The sequence below is a fragment of the Protopterus annectens genome, chromosome 7.part0, assembly GCF_019279795.1.
Source record: "Protopterus annectens isolate FY-2018-M chromosome 7.part0, PAN1.0, whole genome shotgun sequence".
Taxonomy (NCBI): Eukaryota; Metazoa; Chordata; order Ceratodontiformes; family Protopteridae; genus Protopterus; species Protopterus annectens.
In genome coordinates this window covers 1,052,791,209-1,052,814,824 of record NC_056739.1, presented here as the reverse complement: position 1 = coordinate 1,052,814,824, position 23,616 = coordinate 1,052,791,209, and the positions used below count along the sequence as shown (strand labels likewise).

General features: G+C 41.1%; 1 protein-coding gene across 6 annotated transcripts in view; it reads left to right on the top strand.

The window, feature by feature from the left end:
- The window catches only part of LOC122806846 (cyclin-dependent kinase 17-like), a 2,140,137-nt gene that overhangs the window by 1,857,471 nt on the left and 259,050 nt on the right, over positions 1 to 23,616 (top strand). For all 6 annotated transcript variants that reach the window (XM_044077605.1, XM_044077600.1, XM_044077601.1 and 3 more), the window contains one exon: positions 15,957 to 15,999. In XM_044077605.1, the coding sequence (XP_043933540.1) occupies positions 15,957 to 15,999 (43 nt within the window). The remainder of the gene's footprint in view (positions 1 to 15,956; positions 16,000 to 23,616) is intronic.

Genomic DNA, 23,616 nt, shown 5'->3' with positions numbered 1-23,616 from the left:
GGACCCCTCCTGTCACTGTATTCAGGCTAGAACCTCAAATTATAGGAAACATTGTTTCATAACCAAGATTATTTCTGAGCAATATTAACTCCTGCCCAAAAAAAAATAAATTTTCTTAAAATCACTGAATTAAATAAGCATATTTTCATGAGTTAGCTTAAAACTTTTTCAAAACATTTCTGTTTCTTGAATTATCTGTTTATCACCCAATACTTCAAATCTTAAATTGTTGAGAAGTTATATAGCCACTGGTTTTACACCACGCTTGGTCCCCTTACTACAATCCCTCAAAACTTAAGTTCGTTTCTATCTCGCATACTATCTCATTCATTCTAGTTCTTTTTTTTCACCAACACCAAATAAGGTGCATGTACAAATGCAATTGGAAGAAACACATCATTCTCAATATCCCTGTCTTGACCTGCTTGAAGTAGTCTGTACGGCAGTATTCATCACCAGAGCTCGTAAAATCCCATTTAAGGGGCACCCTGGTTTCACCTAATCTGCACACCTTCAGTGTCTTACTAAAGTGACTTTCAACCTATTTCCAACCTATGTCATGTCTTTAAACCGTTTGAAAGAAAAATCCATTGCCGACAATAAGGTTCATAGGTTGGTACTGGGCTATCTGCCCGAAGGCATATATTAGCCCAGCCATGTTTTGCGGTGTTCACCGCCCCTTTAGTAGTTCCCTAGACCCTTGTACTAGCAGCTAGTACCCTTGCCCCCAATCTAGTAGTGCTGTTGGTGTGATCCCCGGTGTGAACTTTCTGTTACCCATCCACTCATCAAGGTTCCTCTTGAAGAGTGATAGTGAGGGGCTCTGTTTTATGTAGATCGGGACCCTGTTCCATAGTAAGGGAAGTCTCTGTGAAGGGAATCTATCCCTCCAGCATGTTCTATTCATTGTTGTGTTGAGGTTTATATCCCTAGAGTGTGTAGCTCGAGTAGATTTGGTTTTGCTATAATGGAGCATGTTCAACAATTCTGGGTTGGACATGGCTCTGTACGTTAGACAGAGATCACCTCTGAAAAAGCGGTATGCAACAGAGAACAGTCTTAGCTTTTTCAAACGTGCTGCATAGGGCAACTGTTTGAGGCCAGTAATCCTCTTGGTTAGGTACCTCTGTGGTCTCTCCAGCTGCTGGAGATGTCTAGCTAGGTACATTCCAATTGGTGCATTGTACTCAATAATGGGTCTGATGAGGGAAGAGTAGAGGGGCACCATTACATCCTTGGATCTTGATGCGAACCCTTTCATGATCAGATGGGTCACATAGAAGGATTTTCTAACCACTTTGGCAACATGGTTATCAAAGGAAAGCTGACTATCTACTTGGGTCCTTAGATCCCTTATTTCTTCTTCAGATTTCAGGGGATTACCTCCTATGTTGTAGTTTGCGGGTATTCATTTTTTTCCAGAGGGGATTACTACGCATTTTTTTTTTTGCATTTAGCTTGAGACCATGGCTTTGGCATCATGCATCAGTCTCATTTAGGCCCTTCTGGAGGATCTCCATGTCGGCCGGAGACTCTGTTATAGCACCCAGTTTGCAGTCGTCCGCAAACTTAGTCAGCCACAGCCCTTCCGTGCTTGCCTGTACTTCTGAGAAGTATATGCCAAACAGGAGGGGCCCCAGGACAGAGCCCTGAGGCACACCACTCGTTACTGGTCTGAACTCGGACATAGATCCCGCTACTCTTACTTTATGGGATCTGCTGAGAGCCAGTTTGTCATCCATCTTGTGACATAAGGGTTTATGCCCAGGCTGGTGAGCTTATCAATAATACCTGAATGGGGAATGGTGTCAAATGCTTTAGCAAGGTCAAGGTAAGCTGTGTGTACCTTCTTTCCCTTATCTATAACCTGAGTAACTGTCTTAAAGAAATCCACCAGGTTCAGGAGGCATGATCTGCCCTTGACGAAGCCGAACTCTGTGGGGTCCAGTGACTGGAGGTTCCCAATCTCTCCATTTATAAGTTCCAAAATGATTCGCTCCATTGCCTTACAGATCAGACTGGTCAGGCTTATTGGTCAGTAGTTCTCAGGGTCATTTGTGGCCCCACCCTTGTGTAGCGGCACCACCGTTGCCGTGCGCCATTCTATGGGCACATATCCTGTGGAGAGGCTGAGACTGAACAGGGTATTAATGTGCGGGGTTAATTCCTTTTGGAGCTCGCGTATGACACAGCCTGGGGCACCATCTGGTCCCATGGAGGCAGTGTTTTTAGCTTTAGATAGAGCCTTGTTAACCAACGTATCAGTAATAATTGGACTTACACAATCCCCTGGAATGGTAATAGGCCCTGTAGGTGGTGAGTGGGGGGGGGGGGATTTGCACTGAACCTGTCAGCCATGATGTTGGCAATGTTAGAAGGGTCAGTGTATTTTGTTCCATTTTGTACTAGCTCAGAACAGACGTGAACATTGCCATTTAGGTTTTAGACGTAGCCATAGAAGGCCTTATGGTTATCCTTGGCAACTTTCTTTTCAAAATTAGCTTTAGTTGACTTGATGAGGGCCCTCAATTTCTTACTAATGCTGATCAGGGATGATTTTTCTACTTGAGATTTGGCCTTTTCTTGTGTAAGTCCTCCTCCTTTTATTGTAAAGTTTGCTTATGGCCGGAGTCCACCAGACTGGTTTCTTCTTGCTTTAGGAAGGAGTCTTGGTTTTATTTGGGATAGCATGGTCCATGCAATCCTGAAGATGCATATAGAGTGCCTTGGTGTAGGATTCCGCATCCTGGATATCATTATCCTTCTGCAAGGGAATAGTGAAGCTTTTCACTTCGGATGCAAGTAGTTTGAAGTTTGCTTTGGAAAGGTTTTTGACTATGGTTTCTTTGACTGGGAGAGGTGGAGGGGTGAGGATGCCCAGGGTTATCAGTTTGTGGTCAGATCTGACCAAGGAGGGAGCGATAACAGGTGTGGTACAATGGAAGCCCATATTTGTGATGATTAAATCCAATATGCTGTCCCCTCTAGTGGGGGAACATACTAGTTGTTCAAGGGCATTTGAATTTATAAATTCTATGAACCGCTGAGCATATGAGTTGGAACATTGGTAGTTCGCCCAGTCTATACCAGGGTAGTTGAAATCATCCAAAATTATGGTGTTGGGTAGGACCTTTATATTTTCCAATGTCTCAAGGAATGCAGAGTGAGCATCTTAGGACATGATGGGCGATCTATAACCGGCTATGACTTGAATTGTGGTTTTGCCTGCTGATAGTTGCGCATGGATGATCTCTGGGGCATCATGCTGCGCTACTAACCTGGAGATATGGGTATCCTTGATGAATATGGGTACACCTCTGCCCTTTGTACTGTGATCTGGTAACTGAGGCCGGAAGGTATGATATGAATTGTAACCTGGCAGTGCTGGGGTGCTATCTTGAGCCTTGAACCAGGTTTCCGTCACTGCACAAACATCGATTTTCTCTGTGCTGAGGAGAGCCTCGAGTGTGTGCATTTTGAGGTTGAGACTTCTGGCGTTGAGTAGCATTACCCTTAGTTTTTGGTTACCTGTGCTGGTTACGGTGGTTGGTTTGTCCTTTGAGCCTTGCCTAAAAAAGGCACTATGGGGACGGCAAAAACCTTGGCCAGTATTCGAAAACCTAGGGGTGACAGGTGCAACCCATCTCTGGAAAAACAGCAAGACTTGTCTGTCATGTCATCCCAGGCAGACAGACACTGGATCCCCTTAGATGACACCAGAAGCTTAGCCAATTGTTGAAATTGATCATTTTGTCTTTGTATTGTGGTATCATTCTAGGTGAAGGTAGTATGCTGCTCAAGGTCAGGGTCTTACCAGCTTGGGCTACATGATCAGAGAGCTCCTCAATGTCTCTCTTCATGTAGTCCAGGGAGGTACGTCTTAGATCATTCATACCAACATATGCAATGACAGCGTCATACTTGTACTTGTTCTGGAGTGACCTAAGTGCCTGTGTTATGTGGCGGATTCGAGCACCCGACAGGCCTCTTGATGAGTATACAACATGGTTTCTGAAATCCTTCAGTACTACAACAGCACTGCTCATGTATACTGATTCTGTGTATAATAACATTAATAATGGGTTAATCAGTTCATGTCTAGGACATTCAAAACTGTAAATCACAACTTCTTATTGAACAAGCTCGGTTATGTTGAAAATAATTTTATTTTCAGTTCTACACCAACATACTTTTTTAATGGCACCCTGAATACAAGGGTCCCCAAGGCACTGTTTTGGGGCTCCTCCTATTGTAATTTTTCATAAATGACATTGGCGAAGACAATTCATCACTAAACCTCATATTTACACAGATAACGCAATTTAAGCCAATAAATGCTCCTTTAATTTGAAAAAAAAATCAGCCTCAGAACTCCTTTTCCAGTCTGTCACTTAGCCGTGTCTGATGTCTTCCTAATTAACTACAAAAAGACCAATGTTATGCTCCTATCCACCACCCTAAATTGCCTAACATTTTCATCACTGGCAACCAAAATAACTACATTCCCTACATTACAGAATACAAATATCTAGGTCTCACTCTGGTGCAATCCCTTACCTTTTCTACTCAAACAAAGCAAATACTTCATTAATAAAGTCCTATCACAACTAAAACTCTTATCAGATGTTGTATCACCTCTGTCCAGTAGCACATACAAGCTTAGTCAAAATGTTCTCCTCACTAGTCTTTGAATATGACCTGCCCCTCTTCCCTTTTTACTTAGCTTACAGTATGCAGACTACATACTGCTGTAGATTTGCTCTCCTTGCTTATACTGTTTTCACCACTGTTCTCTTTGAGTCTGAAACAGTTACCAATTACAGAAAGGTCAACTTGCCTATTCTGTTCACTCCTTTTAAGAATTTTAAGAGAGGGCCCATTACTTACCTCTATAAAGAGAAAAAAACAAAACTGTACGAGAGAAGTGTTTTCAGTTATTAACCCTTCATCAGATCTAGCCTTTCAATAATAGTGAAATTTGTTAAAAATATGTATTAACCAATCACGTTTTATGTAAATTAATCATAAAATCAATGGAAACAGCATTGATCAAATTACTAATTCTCATAACCAATGGTTGCAGTTTCCTTGTCACTGGTCAAGGTAAATTGTTCATAACAAGTGTGCGTCACTTAAAAACTCATATCGCCAAATTTTAAACTGGACCTATTATTAGATCTTCACATTATCCATGACCAATAATAGCAAAGTTCCTAGTCAAATGTAGTCGTATTCCTATTTGTAAAGACCATATTATTACTAAAGGGAATTCAAAAATCATTACAGCTTTATATTATCCACAGCCAATAATAACAAACTTCCTAGTCAAATTTTATCATACTCATAATAATCAAAACTGACCGTTCTGTGATCAAAATATCTAGAGATTATCGAAACTTCACAAAGTCGGTTAGAACAAACAATTCCATAATTAATAAAAACCATACAGAAATCGAAAGATCATCAGAACTTCACAAAAATATCCGATGACCAAAAGATGCACATTTTTATAAATAATGACTCTGAAGTGGCAATCAAATGTAAACGCTACAAAACTAAAATTACGAAGTAAAATAAGCCAACGTTGTTTTCATAAACTTAATTACATACTAAAATTAATAAAATGAAGTGCTTTCATATAACATTTCGCCAAATTTTAAACTGGACCCATTAAATCTAAGTAAGTATATGTTGTTCAAACTTTCATTAAAGAAATAGACCAATAAAATCATCATTTCACTCTACGCCCACTTAGGGCTGGTTTTAAGGGTATACACCAATTCAAACCTGGGTATTTATCTGCTTGTAGTTTTAGTATCCAGTCAAGTTCTAATCTTTCAGTTCAGTTAACGATATCTCCACCCCTGTCACCTAGATGGACATGTTGTAGTACCCTAAAAGAAAAGAAATGTCCTTTGTGGTCTGTTATATGTTTTGCAAGTGCATTCTTGTCATTCATAATTTTAATGTCATACAAATGCCTGATAAATCTGTCTTTGAGCATCTTATTGGTTTTCCCAACATAAAAACATTTACAGAAGTCACAAGTCACAAAGTAGACCACACATTTTGTTCTGTATTTGGCATATATTTTCAGTATAAATTTAAAACTGTATTTGGGATGTTCAAATTCCTATTTTTTAGTTATGGTTGAACAGGCATGACAAAAATGGCAGGCATAAGTTCCAGTTTTATTTACTTAACACTCCCCTTTCATAGCAAATCAAAGCAATTAAGATTAGTCTGGGGTTTAAAGGCAGTTCTCACCTCTTTTGACAAATTTACATAAGCAGCAACACAGTATTGAAATGCTCAGCTTTAAATGTTGATTATTTGTAATAGTTTTTATGTTAAGATATCTTAAATGTAGTAGCAAAGATTTCTATAACATTTAGAGAAAAGTCAGAAAATATAAAAAATATTTTTTCTTGTAAAGTGCCAACACATTTACCTTTTTCAAGCCCAACCCCCCCCCCTCCACCAGGCCAGAACTGCAGAAAGAGAGACAGGTGTCACCCCTAGCAACTAGGTGCACTGATACTGTTCAAAAATGTGTTTTATGCTTTTTTGTGACATCATTCCAGAGGGGAATGCATGTTTGGTACAAGCAGATGCATGGTAAGAAATTCCTACAGACTTTGAGTCAGTCCTCAGTTGTTAGTGCATGAACATTTTGTAGTCTACAAAGGAAATGTGACTATTGATGGCAACAGTAATATACAGCTAAATTTACTTGTACATATTTTATTAAGTTCCCTTACATAACTGTGTTGAAATGCATGCGTGCGCGCACACACACACACACACACACACACACACACACAGACGTGTGCATTTAAACAAAGTGCTGCATCCCACATGTAGTATTGTACAAGCTACATACATTTGCATATGTGTATATATATATTTTTTTTTTTATATACATACGCACACACACACACACACACACATATATATATATATATATATATATATATATATATATGTAAATGTGTGTGTGTTTATCTGTAGACACGCACATACAGTTACACAATTTTCAGTTTGATTTGCTTTTCTTAAAAGGATATGGTACACACAGGTATATAATCTACTTTTCCGTTATACACACACACTCATATGTTTTTGCACACATGTACTTTATAAAAACACACACACACACACACACACATATATATATATATATATATATATATATGTATATATATATATACACACACACACACATGTATGTGCGTGTGCAATATGGGTGCATACAGTTCGTTATTTATATTAAGCAACATAGTAGAGTTAAGCATTATTGATGTATACATTCTAGTAAATGTTGCTTAATGTTTTACTTGGTCACTGTTGCACATTGGCTTTGTGTTGCACATGCAGTCTTGGTCAATGTCTTTATGTTAGTATTTTTTTTCTTTGTATTGCTAAGTGCATTTAATACCTGTTATTATCTTTGCCAATGTAGCCCAAGTTGTGGCTGAAAAATATCCTGGGACCAGTTCACTTCCCTGGTTAACATAGTATAAGTAAATATGAAATAGAAATAAAGGAGGGTGAACATGACAGAAATAATTAAAGAACTAGTAAAGCACGTTTTAATTCTGCATCATTCACGAGAGAGCAAAAACTTCCACCGAAGGCACTGGGAAGTAGTGGACAGACTTAGTCTGGAGTCCTACTTACTACTTATCATTATACAAGTATCATTTACTGCAGTGAGAGTTTTCACACCTCAGCATGAGTGTGTGGGGGAAGGTCTGTCAATTCTTTTAGGACCACAAAAGACTGCCTTTACAAAAACCTGTTATTTACCTACTTTCTTTTGATGGAAGTAGCTAACAGCTAATCTGAAGTTGTTTTCATTTGATGATCTTCTTGAATACAAATGAAAGGCAACAACTCAGATGGAACGTTATGGTGAGTACATAACTTTTATTATTGCATAGAACAAGCTCCGACAGACACACAAATGAGGCTCAGTAAGGAAAACGTAGAAGTAGCTTTGTTACAGAAGACATGTTTAGATGATAGTGCTTCACAGTTCTGCCATTCTATCTTAATGGCATGAGAAAACACCACCACTTCCTTATGTGTAGCATGACTCGTATAAAGAGGACTTGAAGTGTATTCTGGGAAGAAGAAATAAAAGCAAGAAAACAAGATCACTTTACCAAGGCAGGCCCTATCATCCGCCATATTGAGGAAAACGCATTAAAATTGCAAATGAAGCACTTGGAGTGATTTTGAGGCATTAAAATAGCTTGAAAACAAAGATACAATGAAAACATGCTTTTTTGAGTTCTAAGGTGGAATTTTCCTTTAAGGCTAACCTACTAATCCAAACTTTATTAAGAAACCAACTCACTAACAAAATGACTAACTAACAAGAAGATCTACCACTAGATTTCTATCAGAATTATTAGTAACTTGTAAACTGAAACACTTTTAACAAAGATCACTTTCATACCAAAGAAATACTTCATCAGGTCTGTGTGTAAAAAAAATCATAATATTAATGAACATGTGTATAAATCTACACGTGAACACCTAAGTAGGCTGAAAACCATAGCTGTAATTGCTAAGGTGAAAATACAGTGAAAAATGTTAAAAGTAAAACATCTGAAGTAGTTAACTTCATTTTATCTGCAACCTGTGGGTATTCGGATCCATATTGGATCCAAGCCGGCAACTTTTCAAGCATCTGCTCCGAGCTCCAAGCTCCTCCCCCTTACCCATAACCCATCACCATCTCCTACCTTCCCTCATATCTTGTCTGCCGCTTCGTGCATCAGCATCGTGATCTCTGTAGCTCCAAGTGTTAGGTTGTTAGTAAGTGATTTTTGGTGGCTTTTTTGCTCTATTTAGTGAGTGTGTGTTGTTGTTTAGTTCCCTTTCCTTCCCCATTCGCTGTTTGTCGGTTTAAACGTTAAAAAAAAAAAAAAAGTCTGTTGTAAAGTAGTCTAGTAAGGCCCTCCCTCCCCCTTAGGTGTGTGTGCTAAAGTGTTAGTTTTAAGTAGGTTGTCTGTGTGTGTTAGTATTATGGCTGCTCTGCCAAAGCCTACCTTCAAAATATGCACAGTGTGTGGCCATAAGCTTTTACCGGCCGATGGCCACACTCTGTGTGTTATTTGCCTGGGTGTTCCCCCATCTTTCTGTTGAGTACAGCGTGTGTGCCGGGTTTAATCCCAGGGCCTTAAAAGAACGGAAGGCCAAACTGGTTGCAAAAGGCCTTCTACCTGTTTCCTCCTTGGATTCATCAGCCTCGGCTCCCCCAGCAATTGCTCAACATCCCCCTTCAGGCTGGGACTCACCCTCCCACTAGACCTGTTGAAGGGGAGGCCAAAGGAAAGGACAGGAAGAACAAGGACAGATACAAGAGGGGGGATAGACCTTGCAAATGCTCTCCAGAGTGGAAGCCCTTCCCTAGCCTGCCTTACGTATCTAGGCCTACATCTCCTCGGCTCCACTCCCGAGGTTCTCACCAGAGCCAAGGGTGCCCTTGGATCTGAGGCCTTCATCTAGGTCGTCGCAACAACCAGCCAGATCTGAGTTGGTCACCTCCTCGCACTCGACTCGGAGTCTGTCTGAGTTCGATATGGACAGGATGATGAGGAGATTCATTCGGACCCAAATCCAAATGGGAGTCTTGCCAGGCCCCTCTCTCTCTCTGGAGGGAGGGCCTCAATGCTCTTCTTTCATCCAGTTTCTCCTTCCCCTATCCGGCCTGCGGTTTCGGGGTTTATGGCTCCAAGGATACTCGGAGCTGGGTGTTTGGCGCCGACGTTTCCCCCAACCTCGACTCCGGTGATTACGTTGAATTCCTTGGATCAGACCAGTTTGGATCCGAGCAACTGTTGGGGCTGAGGACAGGGAGTCGGATCCGAGAGGATGGAGGTTTCTTCAGCTCTGACTTTGTCAGATCCGAGCCATTCCTTCGGACCTCCAGCTACTCCTGCCTTGGTCCTGATCCTCACAACGGACCCGGGGAGAGCTTCCTCCTTGTTGAGTGCTAAGGAGGTGTGCTCTCCATTGACATTCCACGTGGTGGAGTGGGTTTTCTCCCAAGGATCGAGACCCCAGCCTATTTCCTTGGATTCTGCCCAGACTCCCTTGGATTTGGTTACGCCTCCCTTCAGCTTGTCCCATGGACAGCCTCTGCTAGAGGACCCCCAGGTGATTCCCCTGGAGGAACCCCCCCCCCCGTGACTCACGAGCCCTCTTCAGAGTTTTCCACTGACGAGGGTCCCCATAAGCATATGTGTAAAAGGACGCACCTGAACTCCCCCGAGTCCTTGACAGAAGACACTGATTTAGATGAAGGAGAAGGTTCCCCTAGGTCACCTCCCGAGGATGTCTCCTTTGGAGACATCATGGAGATCCTCCGTCAGCCCCCAAACTTTCTACGGATGAGTCAGTGTTCCTGGAGGCTTTTGGCATGGGCCCATCTATGTCTTGGGTTTCCCCTCCTGTGGATCCCTTAGTGGATCTTATCACCACACGGGCATGGAAGGAGCCTGACACCATTATGCCGATACCAAAATACCTGGACAGGATTCTCTCTCCACCCTCAGACAGACAGGCCTGGTACAAAGGATCCCCGGTGGATGCTTTGGTGGTTGTAGCAGCCACCAAGAGGGAAGTGGCACAGGAGTGTTCCCCTGTCCATCCTCCGGACAAGGAGTCTAGGGTGGTGGATTGATTTGGGAAGCAAGTGTTTTCTTCAGTGACTTTTTCCATCCGAGCGCTGAACTATTTGGCACACGTTATATGACTGCAGTGAGACCTAGTCACAGAGTTTGCTGAGTCACTCCCAGAGTCTTTGTCACCAGAGGACAAGTGGCTGTTTTCTGCGAAAATGTCTACTCTCAAATCAATTTTGAACACGTCCATGCATCTCTTTTCCCATGCCACTGTAGGAGCGGCTAGGGCGGCTGGGACTGGCGTAGCTATGAGGCGACACGCTTGGCTCTGGCTGTGTCAATTCGCTGACACCTTCAAGGCATCTTTCACAAATGATCTCTTCGATGGTTTTTCTCTTTTTGGGAAGACAGTACGTGACACTCTGGTCCAGAGCGAAAAGGACAGGAAGACTTTGTCTGCCATTGGAGTCTGCTTCTCTAGCCCTCAAAGATCCTTTTCTAGGAATCAGAGAGGGCAAAAGAAGATGTGGTTCCAAAAATCAGTTTTCCCAGAACTCAGGACAATTTGTCCCCTAGAGGCAGAGGGGGACAGGACAGAAGCTGCCCCAGAGGCAGAGGGGAGCCGAGGAACTTTGGGTCTAGGGAGACTTTCTCAGACAGGCCCACGCAGCAGTCTTGAGGGGTTGCCCGACTGTCTTACTCCGGAGACAGTTGGGGAAGATTATCATTGCACCCAACAGCTTGGGAGTCCATAACTGCGGAATGGGTGCTTCAAATAATATCCAGAGGCTACACCATCCCGTTTGTTACCCCTCCTATCCAGCCAAAGCACCTCCCAGATGTCCTACCCACTCAAAGGGAGGTGGCACCACTAGAGATTTCAAAGCTGCTTCGCAAGCGAGCCATCGAACCGGTCTCCCCAGATCAGTCCGGATCAGGTGTTTACTCCAAGTTCTTTTTAGTGCCAAAAAAAATGGGGGATCTCAGGCCCATTTTGGACCTGTCAACCTTGAACCTGGTTGTAGCCAAGCGTAAATTCCAGATGGTCATCCACAGTCCATTCTACCTTATCTTCGTGAACGCGACTGGATGTGCTTGATAGACCTCCAGGATGTTTACTACCACATCAAGATTCTCAGAAGCTCCAGGAGATTCCTTCGCTTGTGGCTGGGAGCCAATCATTTCCAGTTCAGAGCCCTACCCTTCAGTCTGACCACAGCCCCCAGGGTGTTTACCAAGGTAATGGCAGTAGTAGTGGCTCACGTGAGGCTTCAGGGAATTCAGGTATTTCCTTACCTAGATGATTGGCTCCTCGCTGCTTCCAACAAGCATCTTCTTTGCATAGCCAGCGACTCCTTCCTTCATCTTGCAATCTGACTAGGGATTACTATCAATGTTTCCAAGTCCCTCTTTGACCCGGTGCAGATCTTGGACTTTATCGGAGCACGGCTGGACACCCTCCAATTGAAAGTCTTCTTAACTCCAGACAGGGTCCAGAGCTTAAGGGGCCCATATATCAGTGATCCTTGGCCCCAGGCTACCAAAGGTGGGCGACATTCTCCAAGCCCTAGGCTGTATGGCCGCAGCAATCTCGATCCTCCCCTATGTGCTTCTTCACATGCGTGTTCTTCAGTGGACTCTGGCCGTACAGTGGTCTTGGCTAGATCTCCCATGGAATATCCAATTCAAATCAACTAAGCCTGCAGGGCGTCACTTCTCTGTTGGCTCCAATCGCCGGAGATCTTAGCAGGACAGCCATTTGTTTCACCCACAGCCCAAGCCACAGTGACCATGGATGCCTCCCAGCTCAGGTGTGGGGGGGGGGCATTGTTTGGGGAGGACGGTCCAAGGCACATGGTCCCAGACCGAGACCAGATTGCATATTAATGTTCTGGAGATGAGAGCAGTGCTTTTAGCGTTGCAAGCCTTTCACACTGTTCTTCCTTTGGGGACTATTGCAGTTCAGTCAGACAACATGTTGGTTGTCTGGTACAGCAACAGAGGGGAACCAGATCTTACCCTCTGTGTCACGAGGCCATGAGAGTGTGGGAGTGGGCAATCTCCACCAGTTGATTTCTGATTGCAGCGCACATCCCGGGATGCTCCAACATTTTAGTGGACAGATTGAGTCAGGCTATTCTAATGCCATAAGAGTGGTCTCTGAAACAACGATAGCAGAAGAGATCTTTCCTCCATGGGGTCAGCCATGCTGCGATCTCTTTGCATCTCCTTCCAGCGCGAAGTGCAACTAGTTCTTTGCTCTTATTCAGTCACCATAGGATCCCCCCAGAGACGCTCTAGTCCATGCTCAGCCTCCCAGGTTACTGTATGCTTATCCCCCGTTACCTCTCATTCCGAAGTTTCTTCAGAAAGCTTGCTGACTGGGGTGCAAAGTGATCCTGATTGCCCCATTCTGGCCTCGTCAGGTGTGGTTCCTCTTCCTCTGGTCTCATGTTCTAGTTCCTCCTTGGATTCTGGATCTTTGCCTAGATCTCATCTCTCACCCCTTGGTCTCTTGTCCGCCCAACCTGGACAGCCTCAAGCTGATGTTTTGGTTGCTCCAGTTCCCTTGATTGCCAAGACTCTCGGTCTTTCATCTTCAGTAAAAACTATTCTGGTGGCGTCCCATAAGGCCTCCACTAGGAAAATTTACTGCAGCAAATGGAAATGATTCTCCATTTGGGCTTCTCAGAGGAACCAAGATCCCTTTACAGCCCCTGTTCCTGCAGTGTTGGATTTTTTAGCCAGTATTTTTCAAGCAAAGGGCTAGTTCCTCTACAGTGAAAGTGCAACTGGCAGCTATCTCTAATTTCCATGCTGGCGAAAACATGAATGCCCTGGCCTCTTCGAGACTGTGCAAGGCTTTTCTTAAAGGCACCTTTCTTTTTCACCCTCCAGTTAAGGACTCCGTACCTTGGTTCTGCAGGCTTTAGTTGTTCCTCCCTTTGAACATGCAGCATCAGTAGATTTGAAGTTCTTATCCTGGAAGACAGCCTTCCTAGTGGCCATTACGTCGGCTAGGAGGGTTTCTGAGATTCAAGCTTTGTCTGCCGTGCCCCCTTACTTGATCTTCCAAAAGGATAGCGTCTCGCTCCGCACGAACCCTTCCTTCTTACCAAAAGTAGCTTCTGAATCAAACATTAGTCAAACAATTAACCTGCCTGTTTTCTTTCCAAATTTTCAGAACTAGGGTGAATATAAGATGCATTTGCTAGATGTTCATAGACAGCTTCATTTTTATTTACACAGAACAAAGCCCTTTCGTAAGTCTGACCAGTTATTCGTGTCCTTCTCTAAACCCTTTCTGGGCAAAGCCATCTCCAAAGTTTCCTTAGCTAGATGGATTACACAATGTATTTTGCAAATTTATAAAGACAAAGGTCTGTCCCCGCCTGGTCCTGTTAAAGCTAATTCTACCAGATCTATGGCAACTTCTTCTTTTTGGTCTAGGGTTTCACTGGATGACATTTGTGCGGCAGCAACTTGGGCAAGGTCGCATACCTTCATTTCTCATTATAAGTTGGATTTGATCTCCAAAGGGAGAGCATCCTTCGGCTCTGCGGTGCTCAGGAATATCCTTCCATGAGGGCCTCCCAGGAGTTTTAGTAGCTGGGGACTCTGTCCAACAGGTTGCAAATAAAATGAAGTTAACTACTTCAAATAAAGAAATTATGTACTTACCATAACGTTCCATCTGAGTAGTTAACACATTTTTCTGCAACCATCCCACCCTCCTTCCCCCGAACCTGTTCAAGGTTGGTTATAAATTGAGTTGCTGATTGGTTGAGTAGTGGCAAACTCGATCTGAGGGAAGGTAGGAGATGGTGATGGGTTATGGGTAAGGGGGATGAGCTTGGAGCTCAGAGCAGATGCTTGAAAAGTTGCCGGCTTGGATCCGAATACCCACAGGTTGCAGAAAAATGAAGTACAACTACTCAGATGGAACATTATGGTGAGCACATAACTTCTTTATTAAGGCCCTGGGGATCTGGTGTGTGACATCTAACTAAGGAAACTCTTAGTTTGAATGAGTCAAAGTATCAAAAACCAGCATCGATGTGAGTGTCGTATGAAGTTGAACTTTTAAAAGATGCTGTTATTGGTGGCCAATCAGCTCTAATGGTGGGACCTTTTAGACATAGGCCCATATTTGCAGGGGAAATCTCTGTTGTATTTTGCAGTAGTTGGATGTCTCTTCTCCTTAGGAACAGTCCATATCTCTTTCCAAAAGAGATTTCAGAATTGTCTTTAAGTGCATTTGTCTGCCCGTTTTCTTTTGAGGGTAGAATCCAGGGGAGGGGTAGCTGTTCATACCTTAAATAAGTTTTACCATCTCAGGCTTTAGCTGAAGAAGGGAAATGAGTTTTGAAAAGAAAAACAGTTGTTCATCTCCTTTACTTGGAAAGGCGGAGCATGATGCTGCTAAACAGACCTTTCCAAGTGAATTGCTAACTGCTTTGTTATTTTTTTTTTCCCTCACCAGTGAGCCACTCTTGCAAAAGGGTTACAGTCAAGTCAAAGGCCAGTCCACTAGAGGCATGGCTGCATCCAGTGCTTGATGTAAAAATGTCATCATTGCAGACATTTGCATTGCAGCCTGGTTCATATGTTTATTATACATCATTTTGTGGATCACAGTTCCAAGACTTGTCCCCCTTTTTGGTACTTCACAGCATCAGGACTTCGCCTTCAAAACTTCAGGTTTATGCTTTCATCTAGCTCTATCCTCTTGGGCAGTTTAGTGTTCAGTGCTTAAGATTTTTATCAACACTTGCCCGCTGCAGAAGGCTGGCTTTGTTTGATATAACAGATGTGTATGTACCATATCAGTTGATCTATGAGGAGACTGTTACACTCCTGTTGCCCCCCTCTGTTGGGATGGCCTATCTGTCCTACAGGTGAATTTTTCTTTTAAGTTTGGCTAATGCATACGCTATATTTTTTGTCTTGGATGTATTAAGTCCTTGATTGTTTCATTTCTTGTAGTTATACTTGCTCAGTGAAGTAAGATTAGCTTGAGGGGAGCAGACTTGTGATGCAATGATATATGCAGCAGAACAACCTACATATACAGAGCATGGATGAGACAAACAGAAATCTTGTTGAATATCAAATGTCAAGAGGGGAAGTCCCAACAGTTAGCCAATCCAGAAAGCTTCCTTTGAAATTAAATATGTTGAATACATTTCTTGCAGTAAATTATTTTTAATTGCTGTCTTGATGAACCTTTCAATACAGAATTGCAGAAAAAAAGCTGTAGTAATGTACTTTGACATTGAAAATGAGATATGTAAATGAAACACCATTTGTCATCCACAGGTTAGAAAACGATGGCCTAGAACTCTTGTCAAAGTTACTTCAGGTAATTTTCTTCACCTACATAATTTTCTTCCTTTCACTTTGACCTCTCACCTTTCTTAATACTTCAGATGTTTGTTGAGTCCATTACCTTCTGTGATGGGATAGGAAGAAATGGTCACATCACATGTTACTGTATTATTGGTGTGTGTTTGTGTGTGTGTAGGGGAGGGGTAATCCTGTGTAGTAAAGTCTAGTGTCCCATTCATTCCACTCATAGCCGGCCTTAGGCATAGGCCAACTAGGCGGCCGCCTAGGGCGCCAGTCTAGCAGGGGCTCTTTTCCAGTATTTATTTGGTATAGGTAGACCAGGATGGGGGCACCAGGTAATGTGGTGGGGGGCGCCATGGTGGGGGGCGCCATGGAGCCCTTTTGCCTAGGGCACCAGTTGACCTAGGGCCACTCCTGATTCCACTTATTCAAATTTGTTATGCATCTAGTGTTTTTATACTTACATCTGTGTCTGTTAACATGTCTATATTTGTACACAATGCATCTCCATGCCGCTCACTTAAATAGGACAGTGCCTAAAGGTCGACCATGAAAAGAGACTTTTGTGTCAGTCTTACCCATTTAATAAAATAGTGCCTTAGCCTAGCAATGTAATTGCAGATGGTACTTAACACAGATCCTGTTTTTGTCTAAAGAAATGAATACAAACAGATGGATGTCTCTCTCTCTCTTTAAGAGAGTGGAAGGTGGATCTGTCTTATATACCCTCTTTGTTTTCCATACAGCTGCCCCTCGTCCCTTTTCTATTAGTAGCTTTGCAGCTCCTTCACAGTAAGTGACTTTGTTACAGCTGAAATATTCAGAGCAGCATGTGCTGTTTCTCTCGCTCTCTCATTCTGTCTGTACTGGGGCTGTGTACTACAGACAGCTGACATTGTTCAGCTTCATAAAGAATGTAGCAGTGAAGTCTCGCTATCTACCAGGTGAAACCACTGCTCTTAGTACCATGTTGTGAAATGCGTATTGTCCATGGGTATTAAAGTGCTTTTCCAATGATTATGTAGAAGTGTTGAAACAGATTCCTCATTGCTGGACATTTTTGTCTGACTGGCTACAGTGGTCTTCATTTGAAGTCTAGACAGGATCAGTGTGGTACATTCCTGTCTTTTCCTTGCCCCTGATCTACTTATGAGTTGTCGGGGATCCTGCTGTTTACAGTATTAGAAGAATTACTTTTTGTCATAAATGTGCTTGCAGCACATCGCTGTTTATAGCTCTACTATACTAGTAAATTAATGCACTGTAGCGCATGATTATCTTGATTCTGTGTTGGCGGTAATAGTGACAGGAGACAAAGTAAATGAAATGTACTGCAATTTTCCTTTATACAGCCAAGTGTGTACATAAGATTTAAATGAATACTGTTTTGTTACACCACAGTAACCTCTGGCTTCTTTCACAATGCTTTGCAGTAGCAGAGAGAGGCAGGAACTATTCTATACAGATTATGCATTGTGGTTGAATCCTCATGTAGTCAGTGTGCGACACTTACCTGTCTGTATAACTTTTGGCCTGTGTTTATTATTTATCTGTCTCTGTTTATAGTAATTTCCTTCTAATAGAACCCATGTTACATAAATCTACCTATTTTAGGCACATAATAGAATTAGCAAAGTTGCATAGAATATCTAATTGTTATGTTGCTTTATACATGTTGTTGTGACTGTTTTGTATTTTCTTATGTTATATTTTAAAATAGTTGTTGAGTACCTTTTTCTGCAGTGCCTGGGTTGTGACTTAAAATTATCCTTGGAACAGTGTACCTACCTGGCTAATACATAGTAAATAAAATTACTACATTTTTAGCCTGGCAAAACTGGACTGGCTGATACTCCACAATTAAATTTGTATGATTTCACTGAAACTGATCTCAGGGCAGGCAGAAAATCCAAGATAAGTACATATGCATTTTTGTTACTGAAAGACTAATTAAAAATGTATAGTCAAAGTACTCTGTCCTTTTCTGTGGTGTAATTGACTTGCTCTGAAAAGGACTAGTATGTCATGCAGTTTTCCACTTCTTGTGAGTATGTTAGAATGCATCACACACCTACAGCAATAAAATGTTCAATTACTTTTCAAAGCGTTTCTATTTTTGTAGTTAAAAGTGGCAGTGTTAAAGCAAAAAAGATATAGTAGATGGTCTTGTTGCAGTATTCTTAACATCTAGGACTTGCCTGCAAAAGGTTGCATACAGCCAGCTAGCCTTCTAAAGCTGAGGATCCTGCCACTGTGAACTGTACATCTGCCCTAGGAACACACCAGCATGCTGATATAAGAGGTGCATAATCTGTGCTGTTTTTAGAGCTTTCTTGCCACGTTTGTATATGTAGACATTTATAAACATTATGGATAGTATTTCCATACTGTTGGTTAAGGGCTGTGTGTCTCGGGGAGATAAGTACTCCACTGGAGATTCTTCATTTATTATAGAATTTTTTTTTTCTCTTAAGTTTATGTTAAAAGAAAAATTCGACTGTGATAGACATACCTTACTGTGACTACTGCACTGGCTTGTTTATTTTATCTTGGGGCAGAACATAAGTCCTGTCAGGTTTGACACAACATTGAAACTAAAACTCTTACGAATTCTCCTTAGCACCCTTGACCAATATCTTGAAAACAAGAAGTTATACATTTGGCTTGTGCAGCTGTATCATCCACTTTTTCAGCTTTAGTGTTTGACATCAGCTAAAAAGAAGCAAAGGGATAAGGCACCAAAAAGCAGATAATATGAAATGCACCTCCACTGCCTGTTGTAGATTGGAAACAGTAAAACCCATTGAGGTGCTTTTACAGTCCACTGACAGTCTGTTGGCATCTCCCAGGCCCAATAGTGGTGCTCCTGTGGAGGTCATTATGACTAAGGATAAAGGCATATGCACTGCTTCAAACCAGCTGTCAGATTCTTCTAATGTTGGCTGCCAGAAAACAAGTCCTCTTGAACCTAGGGTTATAATAGCAGAAGGCAGGATGTGTTTACCAAGCTCTCCTCATTTAACAGGTCTGTTTTTCAGGACCCAAGCTGCAGGTGGATGCCCCATGTGTAGGACAGAATTTCCACTCCTACTCCTAAGCAAATTTCCTCTGGAAAATCTCTTCCTTAAGCCACAAAAGTCAGACTTCATACGTTACAGCCGGGGCAAACTCCTCCTCCAGTTCCTACTAAAAGAAAAAGGGATACTTTTAATGAAGAGCGCTTGGATTATGCTTTCATATCCCTTCTTGTTCTGACTGAATCAAATGTAGAAAGCAGTCTTTCACAAACTCTTCAATTTAGGAAATTTATTTTGGAGAAGCTGTTTCTAAGATGAATGATTTTAAGTGGGAAGGGACGTACCTGACATGCAGAAGAGATTTTGGCCTCCTCCATATGGATGTTCCTAAACTTGTGGTTATTCTACTAAAAGACCAAACAGAATTTTACAGGGTGCAGGATTCTGATAAACACCTTTTGTAAAAATTCTTTAAATTAAACATCAAGATGGAATACATGCAATAAAATATTACATGTGAGAGAGTCCAGTAGTAGAATTTATAGTGGATTTGATTAGAATGTGCTTAAAAAATATGTTTGAATTTAATGGCTACTTGTATAGACAGCGTCAAGGTACAGCAATGGGGGCAGCGTTTGCCCCTAGTTATGCGAACATCTTCATGGGTTATTATGAAAATGTGTGTATATATACCAATGAATTCTTTAAGAAATATGTGTGTAAATATTTTCGTTTTATTGATCTATTATTTATTTGTAAAGGAGGGCAAGAACAAGTTAAAATGTTTTTAGATCAAATACAAGAAAATAATATGGGTGTTAGATTTGATGGTTTACAAATAGGACGAGAAGTAAATTATTTAGATGTGGTGTTACAAGGACAAGTGGGGGAATATATTAATTCTCGTATATACAGACAATTTAAAGGTATAGGATCCATTTTGCATGGAGAAAGTTTTCACCCTCCACATACTATCAAATCTATACCATATACGGAATTTAATAGAATTAAAAGATTGTGTAATGATCCAGTACAAGTAGAAAGGGAATTAAATCAAAGTTTTAATAAATTGAGTTCAAGGGGGGTATAAGGAAGTGGATTTGAAAGCTAGCCTGGATAAGGTTAAGAAAAATATAAGACATGGGAAAGTTAAAGGTACCGTAAAGGAAAGCGAATGTATTTATTTGTCTCCACTTATTCCGTATTATCGGAAATAATTGTGGAACAAGTAAAATACAGTTGGAATGTGGTAAAAAGAGAGGTGGATTTTTTATGCGATAGGAGAATGTGTTTCTCTTATCAAAAAGGAAGAAGTATAAAAGATTTTATAGTCCACAGTAAATTTAATATGCCCAAAGTACAAATGGTGAAACAAGTTGAGAAATTGGGAACTATAGCCTGTGGTAAATGCAGTATTTGTAAGTATATAGTAAAAGAATTTAGTAAACTTAATGGGGTTCCATTTTATACAAATGGAACCTTTAATTATAAAACGGAGAGAGTTATGTATGGTTTGAAATGCCTGTGTAATAAATTTTATGTGGGAGAAACTAAGAGAACATTTGCCTGTAGAATAAAAGAGCACATTAGAGATATAAAAAATAATAAACAAACTAGTCCCATAGAGTTGCATTTTAATAAATATCATAATGGTAATCCAGAGGGATTGAAAGTGACAGTGTTAGATAGTGTAAAAGAAAGAGAATATTTGAATGAACAACACATTAAATACATAATAAGGAAAAAAGAAACTTGTTTGATTTTAAAATTTAAAACGTTGAGCCCTATATGGCTAAATCATGAATGTGCATGGAAAAGTTTATTGTAAATAGTTTTGTGTTTAATAATGTGTTTATAGTATTTAGTGTTTTTTATATATAACACTGTTTCTTTATTTAATTAATTATGTAACTGAGTGGGTGTGTTTTATCTTAGTATAAAAGTGCGAGTTTGAATGGTTATAAAATTTTACTCTGTTAAAGGCAAGTTTGCCGAGGCGCTAGAGATTATATTCTGTTCTTTATGTCAATAGCAGTGTTTTAGAATAAATCCTTTGCACTTTACGGAATTGGATCAATTTTGTGGAGGAGAATATTTGCTTTGTTTTACTAACTGTGGTTATATAACCTTTTGTAAAAACCTGGTTGCTTCCCTTGCTAGTATTATCTCTCTCATTTTAGGAGGGAGCTAAATTAGTCCCTGCTTCCAGTTCTCGCATAATGACCAGTATAGCAGAGCCCTTCATAAGTTTGATTTAAAAAAAGTCTCCATATGCAACCCTGTATTTTAGGGCTATTAATTGTTAAACACACAATTGAATTTATTATGGAGAGATTTCTGAAATTCCTAATCTACATGTAAGATTAAAACTTCAAGAAATGCTTCATTTCTCTTCTCAAGTTAAACATTCCATAAAATATAGATATGATGTAATTGATGCAGCATCCAGACAAAATATACTGGCTCTACCATCTATAGGCACTCATGGTTAGGGTTCAGACCTTTACCAAAGTGTGTAACGGCTTGGTTACCAAATGCTCCTCTGGATAAAGATTTGCTGTTTTAGGCTACAGAGCTATTAAGTCTGAAAAGGTGGAAGACAGAAGAAAATTGGATGCAGAGGATAAAACAGCTCTTTCTTTCTGCAGTACTGAGATATGATAAACATTATCCTGCAAAACCTTGTACTTCATTTAGAAAGTAATCCAAATCTATACAATAATAATCAGTCAAAGTACAATTTAAGAATAATGTCAAGGTGACTCAAAGTCCAAGAAGAGTGGGCATCACAGCACCAACAACAGTAGAGATTAGCCTTGACTATACCTGTTCAGCCAGCCCCCTTTTCTTTCCTGTTCCCCACCCCACCAGTAATCCTCCACCCCCAGAATTGATGGTAAACTTTCTCTGCCTTCCAGTATGGGAAATGATCACTTCAGATTCCTGGATGTTAAGCATCATAAGAAGTTACAAGCCTCAGTAGGACTACAGACACCTCTCAACTGTCCAGGTTTTTGCAGAACGTCCAGATTTGGTGTCTTCATCATACAATTTGGGGTTTTCTGGCAAGTCACTGGGATAATCTGAGGACTGAAGTCACCAAATAATGACATACATTTGTATTTCAGACTTCAAATTCTCTAGAAAATGCATGTTAACAAAAATCCTAAGTAACAGTCAAAGATTCACCAGCAAGCAACTAGGAAAGAGCCGGACTCAAAAAAAGTTAGCACTTTTGTTCGCTTTAATTCACTATGAACTTCATCAGAAAATACAAAACACATTGAAAAACCACCCAATTAATGCAAATGTAAAAGAATCAAGTGACAGATTTCTCCAATAATGTGTAAAATAAATAAATATATCCAATAGTCAAAGAAATTTAAAGACATATACATACAATTCGAAGGACAAATGTCCCTTAAAATCTTTGCATTTGTAAAAAAAAAAAAAACACTTCATGCTAATGGTCTCATTGAGTCCAGGAAAGTGATCAGCCTTCAATAAAATTTGCCATTTGCTTTCCTTGCATTCTAAAACATTTTTATAATCACCTCTAAATAAATCAGGAGTGACAGTAATATACTGGATCATTCTTGACCCAGAAACAGAATTCTCTGAATCAACAAATTCTTTTAATTTCTTGTCTAGTTGAGAACTTGATGTGATGGGCCAAACCAGCTGCAGTCTGGGAGTCCCCTTTGTACAACCACCGCCAATGCAGAGCATTGCAACAGACGTCTCAGACTTTGAAAAAGGGAACTTGATCCCACCCATGCAGACGGGAACTGAAAGTTCAACTACTGAATCCTACACTAAGGCACTGTCAAGCACATCCACTCATGCATGAATTGTGCCATCCCAAATAGAACCAAGACGCTGTCCTCCAAAAAAAGGAAGCCAATCTGGTGGTCCCCTGCCATAAACTTTACAACAAAAGGAAGAAAGTGTTGTAGAAAAGAAGAAAATCCCAGGATGTAAAATAACTCCCTTACCAGCCTCAGTAAGAAGCTGAGATCCCTCATAAAATCCTCCAAAGCTAGTTACAAAAATAAAGTTGCCAAAGATTCCAAAGACAACCACAAGACATTCTATAGCTATGTCAAGAATCTAAATAGCAATGCTCAGATCTGCTCTGAGCTACAACAGAATGGCATTAAATATACTGATCCTAAGGATATTGCCAGTATCCTGGCAGATCGATTCAGTGCCAACTTCACCACCCTCTCACCCCCTAAAGGGCCCATCTCGATACCAAACGATTGCCAAATTCTAATAACTGCCACACAGGTAAAAACCACACTCTCCAAAGCTAAGAATACAGCATCCATGGGACCAGACGACATCCCGGACTGTGTACTACATGAACTACAAAATGAACTGGCACCTCACCTAAGTGTCATCTTTAATCATAGCCTCACCTCAGGCTTTGTTCCCCATTGAGTGGCACACAGCTGCAGTTATCCTACTCCACAAGGGGGGATCCACCTTGGATCCTAAGAACTACCACGCCATCAGTCTGATGAGCCTGAACTGCAAGGTAATGGAACGTATTATCATGGAACTTATAAACAAAGACATTGGCAATCTTCAAACGCTGGACCCCACCCAGT